We start from the raw sequence: 17,000 nt of genomic DNA on the forward strand, positions 1-17,000 counted from the left end.
GTGGCGGTGGGTTTTTTTTTTTGTTTGTTTGTTTTTTTGTCGTTGTTTGTTTGTTTTGCTGTTTTGAGGATGATCAGATCCTCACAGTCAAATCAGGTCACATAAAAAACTAATTCTCAGGTCCATATGAGATGTGTTCACACCTGTACATCAGCATGAAACGGATACTTCGTTTGGTAGTGTGGATCGTTTACAACCTCAAAATGTGATGGAAAAACGTTTGCGTTTGTGATGATTGGAAATCTGATGACGGAAAACAGTAAACCCTCCATTGCCAAGCGTGTGAAATCATATTACATTTATAGAACTCGCTAGCTTAAAACGTTTTGTATTTATTACCTCCACTTTTGTTTGTTTGTTTGTTTAGTCATTTGGCACTCATTCCAGAGCACATCGCATTTTCACAGCATGCACCTCTGTTCTTCGGCTCATTTGACCAGACGTTATGATTTTTGAGATGAATGTACACTCTCTGGCCACTTTATTAGGCACGTTCATGCAGTCAGCCAGTCGTGGAGGAAAAAGTCTGTTGTGTGACTTGGCTGTAGGTGACTGATGTGTGGATGGTTTGAGTAGTTGAGCAACTCCTGGGATTTTCACACACGTCAGCCTGGAGAGTTTAATAAGGCAAGGACAAATAAACCAACATAACAAACTAAAAATATACACAAATCTATTTTATACAGTGAACAGCATATGGAATGTTGTTAATATTGTTGTTGTTAAGCCTGACAATGACATCCCTAGCTGCCTCCTGTTGGCCGTAACGGAGAAGCCGTGTTAACTTTCCATATCAACGAAGCATAACCACACTCTTATAGAACGCCCACCAGTGGTGAGATGAAAGTCGCGCTGCAGCAATCCATGAACTAAAGATTTGCAAGTGCACTGTTTAAGCAGCAGCTCCCTGCCTGGGGTCCGCCCTGCGACACGACTGATCCAGACGTCCCTGATGAGTAGAAGCGAGTGTCTTGAAGAAATGACCACACTGACCTGTAAGGTGGCCGTTTGGGATTGAACCAACCTGATGTAGTGTCTCAGTGAGGAAGTGTGTGTGAGTATGTTTTAAACAAAAGTCCTGATACTTTGGGTAATGACTGTATTGTCACTGCACAGCCTTAACATTTAAGGTGAGGAAGTTTAATAAAGTCTTCTGATCCTTGGAAAATGGCAGTAGTGTTTTTAGCATGGGTCTAACAGGATTCGTACACACACACACAGGGCGTAGCACCTGTTTCAGCCCTAGCATCAGCCTCATTCTGTGACCTGTCAGCGGGTCTGTGTTCGCGACTCTGACTTTACATGCATGTGAATAACACACTGGAAACTGGGTATGTCATCACGGACTCTGGATACACACACAGACCCAGATACAGCACCTCTGTGTGTGTACCGTTAGGAGTGTGTGATTTTATGATCGGTTTTTGCATAACGTTGCTCTTTTCATCTAACATCCTGGACTGTATGTGTTTGTGTGTGTGTGTCAGTCATAGATACACTACTAATTACCCGTCCTCGCCCCCTTACACTCGCTCGTCATGCATTTCCATCAGCTGCTGTTCCTCTGAACGTTCTGACAAGACGTCATCACAGACACGCATTTCCACAGAAAACGGAACATGCACACACGCTTGTCGTTTATTCCACCAGTCTGTTATCACACTTTTTTTTTTTCCTGATCCACACGCCAAACTCTACAGCACAGACACGAACATCTACGACAGTCCCGGGGAAGCCCATGCGTGTGTGTGAGCGTGTCGCCCACATGCACCATCAGGGGTGTTCAACTGCTAGCATGTCCAGATGGTACTACCCTGTGTGTGCTGCCCACTTGCATTTACATGATGTTAAAAAGAGCTGCGCTTCGTTGGCGCTAGTATTAATAACGATAATAATAGCAATAATAATGATAATAATTGAAATAATAATATTCATACCTGCAAGAAGCGATTAAGGGGCCAAGCACTTTCTGGTCCCGTTCCTTAGTGACCGAGAAAGAGCATGATGTACTGAGAACAACGGTGCTTGTTCCTATGAAACGTTTTTGAGTTTGTTTCATGATGCTGTGATCTAAATTCTGTGATGAACAAGTGCATGACACAAAGAATCACGTTTCTATGAGTTATTGTTATTGTAAACCTTTTATTAACAATATTAACACATGTACAGCCATAACTTTATGACCACTGACAGGTAAAGTGAATAACACTGATCATCATCTCATCATGACACCTGTTAGTGGGTGGGATATATTAGGCAGCAAGTGAAGATGTTGTCCTCAATGTTGATGTGTTAGAAGCAGGAAAAATATAGTATAAGGATTTGAGCGAGTTTGACAAGGGCCAAATTGTGATGGCTAGACCACTGGATCAGAGCATCTCCAAAACTGCAGCTCTTGTGGGGTGTTCCCGGTCTGCAGTGGTCAATATCTGTCAAAAGTGGTCCAAGGAAGAAACTGTGGTGAACTGGTGACAAGGCCAAAGCTCAATGATTCATGTGGGGAGTGAAGGCTGGCCCGTGTGATCCGATCCGACAGACGAGCTACTGTTGCTCAAATTGCTGAAGAAGTTAATGCTGGTTCTGATAGAAAGGTGTCAAAATACACAGTGCATGACGGGTCAGGGCTGTTTTGGCAGCAAAAAGGGGGATCAACACAGTATAAGGCAGGTGGTTATAATGTTATGCCTTTAAATTGTAGCTAGAAGTCTTGTAAGTTATATTAGTTCACTAATATTAACAATAGTTATGAATTATATGAAATATAGCTATGAATATCATATTTAAATCTCAGTCAGAAAACGTGGCTGCATCGCCAAAAAGTTTGACTAAAAGATCTTGAATCTCGTAACATGCCTTTCCTTTTTCTATCCTACATGGACCTTAATAGCCTTCAGTCTGACATCAGATTCATCCTCACTGATTTGATGGACAGTGTTTTTGAAAAATATTACATAAACAATTGTCGCTTTTTCCATCGCATCACATTCATTTATAATACGTTTTTTTCCCCTCGCATAGTTTCTGTGACAACAGTCTGGTCTGAACGATTGTTAATTGTCGGAAATAAGAATAAGGTGGTATTACAGTAAATGGTACGGTACGCGATCTTTTATTTCTTATGCCGGGAATCTAACATTCCTTTATTTTCTTTTACTTTCTTTTTTCCCCCGGTATCACGCATTCCATCTGTACCGTGTGATATACTGGTGTGTTTGTGTCCAGATGTTGGGCCCAGAAGCTATGTGATGATATCAGCACCGCTACTGGACACGTTCATGCGTGATAGCCTGTAGTGGCTTAAAATACTACAGAAAACACCTTTTCTTCACATGATTCAGCCTGATAATATAGTCATGAGATTCATTTTTTTTATTACTTATTTGTTAACTACTTATGTAGCCAGCATTTTCAGGAAGGAAGTGTTAGGAATTGTTTTCTGTTGACATGATAATTTAGATTATTTAGGTCATTTATTTCTCTCTCTCGCTCTCTCTCTCTTCTCAGGTGGCAATTAAAATCGTGGACAAGACGCAGCTGGATGACGACAATCTGAAGAAGATCTTCAGGGAGGTGCAGATCATGAAGATGCTGCGACATCCGCACATCATTCGCCTCTATCAGGTCCCGCCCGCTTTCTATTCTCTTGTCCCATTGGTCTATTGCAGCTGTCAGGCATCTTCCAGCTCTTTTTAACACTTAATCGATGCTTGTTGGAGTGTGTTAAAAATACAGAAAAGAAAACCACATAGGATAAAAATAACAGGTTAAAAAAAAATCAATGAGAACTTGAACATAGATTGAATGAAAAAGGAGTCCAATGTTAAACAGATTAAACAGTGTGTGTGTGTACTTTCTCCACTTCCAGGTGATGGAGACAGAGAGGATGATTTATTTAGTAACAGAGTACGCCAGTGGTGGAGAGATTTTTGGTGAGTGTTCCAGCCTCTGTGGCGTCGCACCAAACGGAGCGCTACTGTTCTGAATAATGTGCGTAGACTGTACACTAACTATTTAGCATGCTGATTTGTCCAGTAGTGAAATGGTTTGGGACACAGCCAGAGGCCTGTGACTGATAAGTGTCAGCTTGAGCTCAATGGCATTGAAGATGTTCATGGTTTGTGTGTGTGTATGATCAGATCACCTGGTGGCTCACGGGCGCATGGCGGAGAAAGACGCACGGCGAAAGTTTAAACAAATCGTGGCAGCCGTCCACTTCTGTCACTGCAGAAACATTGTCCACAGAGACCTGAAGGCTGAGAACCTGCTGCTGGACCACAACCTCAACATCAAAATCGCAGGTCAGAGAGATGAAAGGGCGGAGAGATAAAGAAGCAGAAAGTACAAGTGCAAAGATGGGGTAGGGAAATGGGGCTGGAGGGTCACAACCGTAACATCATGATTTCAAATAATCAGTCAGTGGGATGGATGAACAGACCTGTGGCATAAAACTCAGAAAGACAGACTGATGTGAAGGCAAACAGACAGGTAAAAACTGACAAAGACAGAGAGACAGACATATGGAGGAGACAGACAAAAATAGGAAGACGGGGGCAAAAAAACAGCAAGACAGACAAACATATGGGTGAGGCCAAACAGATTGGGTAAGGAGAACCATCGATGGGAGAGACAGACAGACAAAAAAACCTTGAAATGGAGATTCAACTGGGGAGACAGAGTCAGTGTGGCAAACAGAAGTAGGGAAAAAGATATATTGCAAGGCAGAGAGAGAATGAGAGATGGGTGGGAAGACGGAGACGGGTGGAGGAACAGAGAGGAATGTATTGATGACTCTTAAGACAAATGGAAAGAATTAAATACACAGCACAGGTACCTGTGAACTTCCATCACTTCACCATTCTCTCTCTCTCTATCTCTCTCTCTCTCTCTCTCTGTTTAGATTTTGGCTTCAGTAATCTGTTCTCTCGGGGACAGTTGTTGAAGACGTGGTGTGGAAGTCCTCCATACGCTGCTCCAGAACTCTTCGAGGGCAAAGAATATGACGGTCCCAAAGTGGACATTTGGGTAAAACACACACCATATGCTAACAAACAGTTAGCTTGAGCACAAGGGCATTTGCTGAAGTAAATAGCTCTGTTTTGATCGGTCACCTAACTGAACCGTGCGTGTGTGTGTTGAACAGAGCTTAGGTGTGGTGTTGTACGTGCTTGTGTGTGGCGCTCTCCCGTTTGACGGCAGCACCCTGCAGAACCTGCGTGCTCGTGTTCTCAGCGGCAAGTTCCGCATCCCGTTCTTCATGTCCACAGGTACACATCGTCTTTCAGTTCTTACATTCACCATTTTAAAGGTCCAAATGCCTTGAACAGTAGCTTTTCTTAGTATTAAACCAAGACCTCTGAGGAAAATGTTGATATTCTTGATAGTTTTGTTTCATTTCTACCATTACTGTGCCTTTACATTACCCGTATATATATAGGACTTTGCTATGTCCAAGCAAACAAATATTTTTAGTTACTTTTAGTTGCACTGAGACTTTTCTTTTCACTTTATTAACACGTCTGAGGTACATGTCGATATTCCTGTCAGTTTTGCTTTAGTTTTTACAGTCACTCTGCCTTTACATTGTTCTTATAAACAATTTGGCTACGTAGTACCTAGCTAAAATTGTATTTTCTGTCATATTGAGACTTTATTAGCAATTCAGCAACATATCTGAGGTAAATGTTGATGTTCCTGTCAGTTTTTTTTTTGTTTGTTTCCATTACCACAGTGCTTTTATGTTGTTTTTATAAATGACTGTAAAAAGAAGCTACATGCTTTATGGCTAATATATACATTTCCTTGTTTGTAGAGAGCTATCTCTTCTGAGTTTTACAGCACATCTGAGGGAATTGTTTATGTTCCAGACACTTGTCTCATTTACACGACCACTGTGTCTTTACATAGTCCTTAAATGACTTAATGGCAAAAGTTTCAGCTATCTGAAGTCTTTACCTGTCTTATTACTAAATATCTGAGGTAAACATTGTCATTGAATGTTTTTTTTTTTTTTTATTATTATATTGGGGATTTTTTAAAGAATTTCCCAAGATGTCTAAAGATGTCTTTCAGAAGGTTTTTTCATTTATGCTGTCCTATATGTCTACATTTTAGTTTTGGTGATATGGAGGCTTCTCTTTCAATTTACAAACTTATTTGAGGGGAAATGTTGACGGTCCCTTATATTACACCTTCAACCAAGGAACCTGTCTCTTCCACCTTTATTATGAAATAAACACAACACACAAACTAATTCACAAATAGTTTCCAGCCTAAAAGTTTTAATATGAAGAGCTAATTTTGTAGATTTTTCTTTATAATACTTTAATGACTAACTTGTTTACAAATGACTAATGGAGTGTTACATAATGGACTGATGTTTCTTTGTTACGTTTTGATTTAAAAAGTTATTAGTTTATGTGTAGTTTTACCCCAGAATGTTCATTGGCCCTAAATCGATTCAGGAAAGTTGAATTGCATTTGCAGATGATTCTTGTTTCACTAGCCAATATCACTAGCCAGAGATAAAATGCTAATTCATGACTGAATAGCTGACATTGATGAGACTTTCTCTTGCCTCTGTTTGTGTGTGTGTGTGTAATCCAGACTGCGAGTATCTAATCAGGCATATGTTAGTATTGGAGCCAAGCCGCAGACTCACCATGGAGCAGATCTGCAAGAACAAGTGGATGAGACAGGGAGACCCGGATCCTGACTTTGACAGGGTGAGGGACACATGCATTTATCCGTGGAAAATTAGGTCTCAATTAACTGCTCGCTAGAAATTAACTACTTATGTATAACTACTTTTAGGGCACAAAAAGCTTTGAAACATCTTAACTTTATTTATGTCATTTTACATTAAGGGACATGAGGTATGTAGCTGAAAAAGTTAAGACAGTTCAAAATAGTATTAGGAGTGTATATTTTCCGTGTGCATAAGTATTATATACCACTATATGTGGTAATAATTGTGTGTGTGTGTAGCTGATAGCCGAGTGTGAGCAGGTGAAGACCGAGAGGGAAACGGAGCTGATTAACGAGCAGGTCCTGATGGCCATGTCAGACATGGGACTGGACCGAGAGCGCACTTTACAGGTATACACACAAATACACGGGTACTAGAAATCATTACAGTTAGTGTAGATTATCCAGTTCGGTTCTGGACCTTTCTTTAGAATTTGTCGTCTCAGTTTAAAGCACTTAACTTTTAATAGGAAATTTTACCTGTCCAACCAAAGCTGCTCTGCACATAGGAAATTTATCTTCATATAAATCCACATTCAGCTTGTTTCTACAGAGACTGTGCATGTGCTTCCCATTTTAGTTCTTCCCCACTCACAATGGTTATTTCCAATCTGCAGCTAGTTCTTCATTGATGTTCTTGGAATTTTTGGGTTTTTCAATATCATACATAACATTACTCACAAGACAAGTGACACGAGCAATTTTCTGATATGACAATGGACAGATTCTGTAGCTAGCTAGCTAGCTTGGCTCATGTCTAAGCTAGTAATTGTCCAGCACACCAAGGCTTTTGCTTTAAAGAAACTGGTAATCAATTCTTTATCATCATGGTTACACAATTATTTCTGGTATTTTCTGGTCTTTCTTAGGTGTTGGGGGACCCTGAAAGTTTATACACACAAATAGTCACTAATAATTAAATTCACTACGGCTGTCAGGAATTATATTTTACTTTCAGATGTGTTCACCTCTTTATGGCTTCCTGACACTTTAGACACAATCCATATATTTACTGTGCATCTCTCTCTCTCTCTCTCTCTCTCTCTCTCTTGTTTAAGTCACTGCACACGGACGCGTACGATCACTACAGCGCCATCTACAGTCTGCTATTGGACAGACTCAAGAGGCACAAAACCCTGCGTGTGGCTCCACCTGCCACCCCTCGCCCCATCAGCTACCCCCTCAACGCTGTGCAGGTGCGCTCCATGGTGCGACATCCGACCTAATGGATAGTTTCAAGAGCCAGTTTTATGAATATTCATTTTCGCAAGGCTGCCTCATAAATATTCATATTTTTCCTTTTGAATATTTATGACGCCCTCAAAGCAGCTTTTGATCTCAGTATGTGCTGCATCTTGTGTAGGGCAACAGAATGAAAATGTATTCTTCTTATTCTTCTTCTTATTAATTAACTAATCACAATAACGGAGATCCTGAATGTCAGAATTATGGCAGATTCTAGAAATGTGTCAATAATCTGTTACGCAGTATATCATGGGTGCTTTCAAAGCAGATGAAGCCCCACATCAGGCGCAAAGCCCACGTCGAGCAGAAGTGCTCATGAATGAAGGTTGAAATGATTTGGTTTTAATCAGTGTTTCTATTCAGGTTCATTCTTATTTATGTTTAATTATCGAAATATTCATCGTAATTATAAAATTAGTTACATGATATGCAGCCACTGATTTGCTGTTAAATAATCTGTAAATAATATTGGCTAGCTATTTTAAAGTCATCTTAAATCTAAACAATGTCGGTAAAACCTTAGAAGACTAACAGACAACAACCCTCATGTTTTTTTGCACATCTTCGCATTTCAACATCACATCATGCTAGTGAGAATTATCACTCAAAAATATGCCAGTCACCTTCTTTCACCAGTAAAAATAGCCAATGAGCTAATTGACACACGAATCTGAAATGTTTCACTCTTGCACTGACACTTACTTTGATATTACACTAATATCTTAAGGCTTTACAAAATTTACGTGACAAAAACACAATCCTTTTATCATTATCTGCCCATGGTAAAGGGTGTGGCTTGCAGAAATGTTGGTAAGGCACCTAAGCAGCATTCCCTAGTAAAGGAATCGTGTTTTGGTTTGATTAAGGAGCTTTAGCACACCTGGGACAGTCTTTTATGTTTGGAGATTTGAGATGACATAATTCCTCAAATGAACTTTCTCTGTCTTTCTTTTTGTCTGTAAACACTCTCTGTCTCTCTCTCTTTTTTTTTTTTTTCTTATTTTAGGATCAAGCTAACGCTGTTAGCATGACTGTGCCTCACGTCCAGCTCATAAACCCGGAGAACCAGATTGTGGAGGTGAGGACTGCCACTTCCAAAACCACCAGCCTGCTGCTACTCGTCCTGCACTCATTGAACATCAACATTTTGCACTACACTCATGCAAACACTTTTAACTCTGTGTGTGTGTGTAGCCTGACGGGACAATGGCGTTGGACAGTGATGAAGGGGAGGAGCCAAGTCCAGAAGCAATGGCACGCTATCTGTCGATGAGACGCCACACTGTTGGTGTGCCGGACCCCAGGTATTCACACCTTACCCAACGTTCCAAAACGTGATGTGTGTGTGTGCGCACATCACATGATAAGTGTATTGATACAGATGTGTGCGTTTGTGTGTGTGTGTTTCTTCCAGGACTGAGATGATGCAGGAGGAGTTGAAATTGCCACCAGGGTTTGTGCGCGCCCCTCCTCAGGCTCCATTCCCCCAACTGCCCCCCACTATCACACACACACCTACCTTCATGCCCACCCAGAGCCTGCAGCCCACACAGCAGCTTGAGTACAAGGTAACATACTCCTGTGTCTGTGTGTCTGTTCCTGTGGGTCTGCAACTGTTGTTAATCTTTTGTGATGACAAAGGGTTATTTTTCTTCAGCTGCCTAATTTTTTTGCGACTGTCTGTATAATACCTTGTGTGTGTGTGTAGGAGCAATCCCTTCTTCAGCCCCCAACTTTGCAGTTGTTGAATGGGATGGGTCCGCTGGGTCGCAGGGCCTCGGATGGAGGAGCGAACATCCAGCTTCACGCACAGCAGATGCTCAAGAGGCCACGTGGCCAGTCGCCGCTTGTCACCAGCCCTGTGAGTGTGTGTGTGTTTGTGTAACCCCACATATGCAGCCACATATGCAAAATCTTAATCCACTGCCACAAATTGTTTTTATATCACAAAACAATCAAATATTTAAATTTGAACTTCATGCATATTTATTTATTGAGTCCTGTTCATGAATATTCATGAGGAGAGAGACATCAAAAGAGTGCACCTGCTCAGTATTAAGTGCATGTTAGGGTTCGTACAAGTGCTTGATTTGTCCATGACAGTTTTAGGATCTTGTGAGTAGTTACGTTTTCCCCGTGTGGAGTGCATAAATGAAACAAAAACAAATGACATGGATTCATATTGTAATTGTTCATCAGTTACACAGAAAAATGTGATTTTATTACATATTTCTTCCTCCAGCATCCTATTCCAGCTGTTGCCCCTGTGGATGAGGAGGGGTCAGATGGAGAGCCAGACCCAGAGGCAGTGCAGAGGTGAGTCACGTGTCTGCGTGTGTGTGTGTGTGTGCGCGCGCGCGTGTGGGAGAGACGATAGGCTGTTGCTCCAGAACTCTTCCTGCAAAGCTACTTGTCGGGACACGATTCAATACAGTCACAAATACTGATTAAATTAAGCCAGAAAAATGTATTTTTTCTACTAATTTCTTAATAACAGACCAAAGTGGGAATTGTAAAATCTTGCAAATTGTAATTTATTTAATATTTATATTTTAGAATTATTTTATTTTAATTTGTTTTATTTGATCTTTGTTTTAATAGTTTTAATTAATTAAAATGAATTAATTTTAATGTATTTATTTTTCATTTATTTATATTATTTATTTCATTTGTGAGATTTACCTTCTTAGTTATCTGAGACTTTGATCTTGTTTTATTTATTTATTTATTTATCCATCCTTCTTTTTACATGTATTGATTTTTGGTCATTTTTTCTTTCTTTCTTTCATTTATTTATTTATTTAAATAAACAATGTTCGATATTGTTTGATTGAATAATGTCAGAATTAATCATAATTTTATGACAAAAGACAAAAGAACTAAAATGGTGTTGACTTTTGTCCCAAAATCTCTGTAGGAAGAATCTGGATTTTTAGGGCTTGAGCGTAAACGCTTCACTCACCCAGAATTCCTTGAATTCAGCAGCTTTAAAACATTCTTCTCAACAGGATCCACACTGCACCGCTTTCAGAGTTAGAATTAATGCAATAATACTGCTGACTGTGGAGCATTTATAATGTGTCACACATTCTAGCTAAGATATCTGTCCTTTTGTGTTGTTGAATTGCACACAAAATTGTGCTGATAATTAGTTGTTCCATGATATTTACCCCACCCAATCTTTTTGTATTGGCCATGGATATGAAAGTGTAATATCAGCACATGACTGTGATTAAATTTCCATGCAGAAAAGGGAAAGTGGTGAAATGTGGATAGACATGGGCTGTATTTAGGATTATGGGTGTGTTGTAGTGTTTAGAATCTGTGTCTGGCCATGTGGCTTTCAGCGCTTCTCTGCTGCTTGTGTGTGCGTGTGTGTGTGCGTGTGTGTGTGTGTGTGTGTGTGTGTTTTGGTGTGTGGGAGCTGCTCGCTGTGCTGGGTGTCGTCGGGTGCAGGGTGCGTACTAAAGGCTGCAGCACTGCTTTCTGCCACTGGGGGTGTCATTCCCTTCGCTATCCCGCTTCCCCCTCTTTCTCTCTCTCTCTCTCTCTCTTTATTTATTTCTCTTCCCTAATTCCATTTAGTTTTGGCTTGTCATAAAATCTAACTTGAAAATTCTAAATCCGCCTAAAATCTCTGTTGCTAAAACCAACCAAACAAAAGTAGCGGCTTCGCTTCTGACTAAGCTTTGCACAACATTAATAAGAGTAAACATCCGAAACAAAGTGCCACAGACACATCCTGTCTTCCAATCGGATCTGTCAAAGAGGCGGCCAATCAGAGAGCTGATTCGTGCTGCTTCCTGTCTTTCGCCCCTTCCCCTTCACTCCCACGGCGCAGGTACTTGGCGAACAGCTCCAAGCGACACACAACGCACAACGCAGCGAGCTCGAGCTACACCTCCACCGAGCTCTCGAACGACATTCAGAGAGCACGCACAAGGGGCTGGACCCCCGAGCACTCACGGTGAGAGAACACACACTCTCTCTCACACACACAGACACACCAGCATTGAAGCGACACAGACTCACAGTAGAACTGTGTTAGGGCTTTGGACTGAGAGTGTGAGTGAGATGCATGTCTTTTGGTTTGACCTTTGACCTTTGCCTGACCTCTGGTGTGAACTCCAGCTCCAGTCTCTCACACACACACTGACAGAGCTGAACTGTGTGACTGTGTTTGTGTGGGGATCAGACTGGACGTGGATGATCCAAGTGCTGCATGACCTGCATGATGTTATTGTTATGACTCCATGACCTCATTATTACTTAGCACCTTATGAGTACTGCAGTGCTTAAATCACTCAACTAACAAGCCTGAAACACTGATTTCCTAATCTAGAGGAACACATTTAGTTTAAGGTAATTAATTACCTTAATTGATCAGATTAGGGTAAGAAATCAAGCTTAGTTTTTGAGCAGCCTTGGGTAACTTCGAGCATCGAGCACTCTGGGTAATTAATCTAGTTCTATAGGGTAACTGATGGAGAAGTCTAGGTAGGAGTAACTGATGGAGCAGCGATGGGTAACTGATGGAGAAGTCTAGGTAGGGGTAACTGAAGGAGCAGTCTACGTAAGGGTAACTGAAGGAGCAGTCTATGTAAGGGTAACTGATGGAGCAGTCTAGGTAGGGGTAACTGAAGGAGCAATCTAGGTAAGGGTAACTGAAGGAGCAATCTAGGTAAGGGTAACTGATGGAGCAGTCTAGGTAGGGTAACTGATGGAGCAGTCTTGGAAGGGTAACTGATGGAGCAGTCTAGGTAGGGTAACTGATGGAGCAGTCTTGGAAGGGTAACTGATGGAGCAGTCTAGGTAGGGGTAACTGATGGAGCAGTCTAGGTAGGGGTAACTGATGGAGCAGTCTAGGTAAGGGAAACTGATGGAGCAGTCTAGGTAGGGGTAACTGAAGGAGCAATCTAGGTAAGGGAAACTGATGGAGCAGTCTAGGTAGGGTAACTGATGGAGCAGACTAGGTAGGGTAACTGATGGAGCAGTCTAGGTAGGGTAACTGATGGAGCAGTCTAGGTAGGGTAACTGATGGAGCAGTCTAGGTAGGGTATCTAATGGAGCAGTCTAGGTAAGGGGTAACTGATGGAGCAGTCTAGGTAAGGGGTAACTGATGGAGCAGACTAGGTAAGGGGTAACTGATGGAGCAGTCTAGGTAGGGTTAACTGATGGAGCAGTCTAGGTAGGTTAACTGATGGAGCTATCTTGTTAGGGTAACTGGTGGAGCAGTCTTGTTAGGGTAACTGGTGGAGCAGTGTTAGGGTAACTGGTGGAGCAGTGTTGTTAGGGTAACTGGTGGAGCAGTGTTGTTAGGGTAACTGGTGGAGCAGTCTTGTTAGGGTAACTGGTGGAGCAGTCTAGGTAGGGTAACTGGTGGAGCAGTCTAGGTAGGGTAACTGATGGAGCAGTCTAGGTAGGGTAACTGATGGAGCAGTCTAGGTAGGGTAACTGATGGAGCAGTCTAGGTAGGGTAACTGATGGAGCAGTCTAGGTAGGGTAACTGGTGGAGCAGTCTTGTTAGGGTAACTGGTGGAGCAGTCTTGTTAGGGTAACTGGTGGAGCAGTCTTGTTAGGGTAACTGGTGGAGCAGTCTTGTTAGGGTAACTGGTGGAGCAGTCTTGTTAGGGTAACTGGTGGAGCAGTCTAGGTAGAGTAACTGATGGAGCAGTTTTGTTAGGGTAACTGATGGAGCAGTGTTAGGTAGGGTAACTGATGGAGCAGTGTTAGGTAGGGTAACTGATGGAGCAGTGTTAGGTAGGGTAACTGATAGAGCAGTGTTAGGTAGGGTAACTGATGGAGCAGTGTTAGGTAGGGTAACTGATAGAGCAGTCTAGGTAGGGTAACTGATGGAGCAGTCTAGGTAGGGTATCTAATGGAGCAGTCTAGGTAAGGGGTAACTGATGAAGCAGTCTAGGTAGGGTTAACTGATGGAGCAGTCTAGGTAGGTTAACTGATGGAGCAGTCTAGGTAGGGTATCTGATGGAGCAGTCTAGGTAGGGTATCTGATGGAGCAGTCTAGGTAGGGGTAACTGATGGAGCAGTCTAGGTAGGGGTAACTGATGGAGCAGTGTAGAGTAATTGATGGAGCAGCCTATGTAGAGTAACTGATTGAGCGGTGTAGGGTAACTGATGGAGCAGTGTAGGGTAGCTGATGGAGCAGTATCAAGTAACTGATGGATCAGTGTAGGAAGGAGCAGCCTATGTAGGGTAACTGATAGAGTGGTGTAGGGTAGCTGATGGAGCAGTGTCAGGTAACTGATGGAACAGTCTAGGAAGGGTAGCTGATGGAGCAGTCTAGGTAGGAGTAACTGAAGGAGCAGTCTAGGTAGGAGTAACTGAAGGAGCAGTTTAGGTAGGGGTAACTGATGGAGCAGTCTAGGTAGGGTAACTGATGGAGCAGACTAGGTAGGGTAACTGATGGAGCAGTCTAGGTAGGGTAACTGATGGAGCAGTCTAGGTAGGGTAACTGATGGAGCAGTCTAGGTAGGGTATCTAATGGAGCAGTCTAGGTAAGGGGTAACTGATGGAGCAGTCTAGGTAAGGGGTAACTGATGGAGCAGACTAGGTAAGGGGTAACTGATGGAGCAGTCTAGGTAGGGTTAACTGATGGAGCAGTCTAGGTAGGTTAACTGATGGAGCTATCTTGTTAGGGTAACTGGTGGAGCAGTCTTGTTAGGGTAACTGGTGGAGCAGTGTTAGGGTAACTGGTGGAGCAGTGTTGTTAGGGTAACTGGTGGAGCAGTGTTGTTAGGGTAACTGGTGGAGCAGTCTTGTTAGGGTAACTGGTGGAGCAGTCTAGGTAGGGTAACTGGTGGAGCAGTCTAGGTAGGGTAACTGATGGAGCAGTCTAGGTAGGGTAACTGATGGAGCAGTCTAGGTAGGGTAACTGATGGAGCAGTCTAGGTAGGGTAACTGATGGAGCAGTCTAGGTAGGGTAACTGGTGGAGCAGTCTTGTTAGGGTAACTGGTGGAGCAGTCTTGTTAGGGTAACTGGTGGAGCAGTCTTGTTAGGGTAACTGGTGGAGCAGTCTTGTTAGGGTAACTGGTGGAGCAGTCTTGTTAGGGTAACTGGTGGAGCAGTCTAGGTAGAGTAACTGATGGAGCAGTTTTGTTAGGGTAACTGATGGAGCAGTGTTAGGTAGGGTAACTGATGGAGCAGTGTTAGGTAGGGTAACTGATGGAGCAGTGTTAGGTAGGGTAACTGATAGAGCAGTGTTAGGTAGGGTAACTGATGGAGCAGTGTTAGGTAGGGTAACTGATAGAGCAGTCTAGGTAGGGTAACTGATGGAGCAGTCTAGGTAGGGTATCTAATGGAGCAGTCTAGGTAAGGGGTAACTGATGAAGCAGTCTAGGTAGGGTTAACTGATGGAGCAGTCTAGGTAGGTTAACTGATGGAGCAGTCTAGGTAGGGTATCTGATGGAGCAGTCTAGGTAGGGTATCTGATGGAGCAGTCTAGGTAGGGGTAACTGATGGAGCAGTCTAGGTAGGGGTAACTGATGGAGCAGTGTAGAGTAATTGATGGAGCAGCCTATGTAGAGTAACTGATTGAGCGGTGTAGGGTAACTGATGGAGCAGTGTAGGGTAGCTGATGGAGCAGTATCAAGTAACTGATGGATCAGTGTAGGAAGGAGCAGCCTATGTAGGGTAACTGATAGAGTGGTGTAGGGTAGCTGATGGAGCAGTGTCAGGTAACTGATGGAACAGTCTAGGAAGGGTAGCTGATGGAGCAGTCTAGGTAGGAGTAACTGAAGGAGCAGTCTAGGTAGGAGTAACTGAAGGAGCAGTTTAGGTAGGGGTAACTGATGGAGTAGTCTAGGTAGGAGTAACTGATGGAGCAGTCTAGGTAGGGGTAACTGATGGAGCAGTCTAGGTAGGAGTAACTGAAGGAGCAGTCTAGGTAGGGGTAACTGATGGAGTAGTCTAGGTAGGAGTAACTGATGGAGTAGTCTAGGTAGGAGTAACTGATGGAGCAGTCTAGGTAGGGGTAACTGATGGAGCAGTCTAGGTAAGGGTAACTGATAGAGCAGTATAGGTAGGGGTAACTGATAGAGCAATCTAGGTAGGGGTAACTGATGGAGCAATCTAGGTAGGGTAACTGATAGAGCAATCTAGGTAGGGTAACTGATGGAGCAGCGTAGGTAGGAGTAACTGATGGAGCAGTGTAGGGTAACTGATAGAGCAGTATAGGTAGGGGTAACTGATGGAGCAGTGTAGGGTAACTGATGGAGCGGTGTAGGGTAACTGATGGAGCGGTATAGGGTAACTGATGGAGCAGCGTACGTAGGAGTAACTGATGGAGCAGTGTAGGGTAACTGATGGAGCGGTGTAGGGTAACTGATGGAGCAGTGTTAGGTAGGGTAACTGATAGAGCAGTCTAGGTAGGGTAACTGATGGAGCAGTCTAGGTAGGGTATCTAATGGAGCAGTCTAGGTAAGGGGTAACTGATGAAGCAGTCTAGGTAGGGTTAACTGATGGAGCAGTCTAGGTAGGTTAACTGATGGAGCAGTCTAGGTAGGGTATCTGATGGAGCAGTCTAGGTAGGGTATCTGATGGAGCAGTCTAGGTAGGGGTAACTGATGGAGCAGTCTAGGTAGGAATAACTGATGGAGCAGTGTAGGGTAACTGATGGAGCGGTATAGGGTAACTGATGGAGCAGTGTAGGGTAACTGATGGAGCGGTATAGGGTAACTGATGGAGCGGTATAGGGTAACTGATGGAGCGGTATAGGGTAACTGATGGAGCAGTATAGGGTAACTGATGGAGCAGTATAGGGTAACTGATGGAGCGGTGTAGGGTAACTGATGGAGCAGTGTAGGGTAACTGATGGAGCGGTATAGGGTAACTGATGGAGCAGTATAGGGTAACTGATGGAGCGGTGTAGGGTAACTGATGGAGCAGTGTAAAGTTTTCTTCTGTGTTATCCACAAAGGGCCGTTGTGTCTGCAGGCTTTTATTACAGCCAGGTTGGACGCACACATGACATGATTTGAGATTAAACAGCAGA

At 42.9% G+C, this 17,000-nt stretch overlaps 1 protein-coding gene across 6 annotated transcripts in view; it reads left to right on the forward strand.

Annotated features, from left to right (window-relative positions):
• The window catches only part of sik3 (SIK family kinase 3), a 29,028-nt gene that overhangs the window by 4,750 nt on the left and 7,278 nt on the right, over positions 1-17,000 (forward strand). For 2 of the 6 annotated variants that reach the window (XM_058413287.1, XM_058413286.1), the window contains exons 2-15: positions 3,505-3,621; positions 3,866-3,929; positions 4,137-4,298; positions 4,898-5,022; positions 5,141-5,264; positions 6,604-6,722; positions 6,985-7,095; positions 7,803-7,952; positions 8,996-9,067; positions 9,184-9,293; positions 9,404-9,557; positions 9,698-9,850; positions 10,232-10,305; positions 11,831-11,956. In XM_058413287.1, the coding sequence (XP_058269270.1) occupies positions 3,505-3,621; positions 3,866-3,929; positions 4,137-4,298; positions 4,898-5,022; positions 5,141-5,264; positions 6,604-6,722; positions 6,985-7,095; positions 7,803-7,952; positions 8,996-9,067; positions 9,184-9,293; positions 9,404-9,557; positions 9,698-9,850; positions 10,232-10,305; positions 11,831-11,956 (1,661 nt within the window). Of the gene's footprint in view, positions 1-1,034; positions 1,055-3,504; positions 3,622-3,865; positions 3,930-4,136; positions 4,299-4,897; positions 5,023-5,140; positions 5,265-6,603; positions 6,723-6,984; positions 7,096-7,802; positions 7,953-8,995; positions 9,068-9,183; positions 9,294-9,403; positions 9,558-9,697; positions 9,851-10,231; positions 10,306-11,830; positions 11,957-17,000 lie in introns of those variants that run through there. The other 4 variants (XM_058413291.1, XM_058413288.1, XM_058413289.1 and 1 more) reach the window with 4 other exon arrangements.

This window comes from Hemibagrus wyckioides, linkage group LG17, assembly GCF_019097595.1.
Source record: "Hemibagrus wyckioides isolate EC202008001 linkage group LG17, SWU_Hwy_1.0, whole genome shotgun sequence".
Lineage (NCBI taxonomy): Eukaryota > Metazoa > Chordata > Actinopteri > Siluriformes > Bagridae > Hemibagrus > Hemibagrus wyckioides.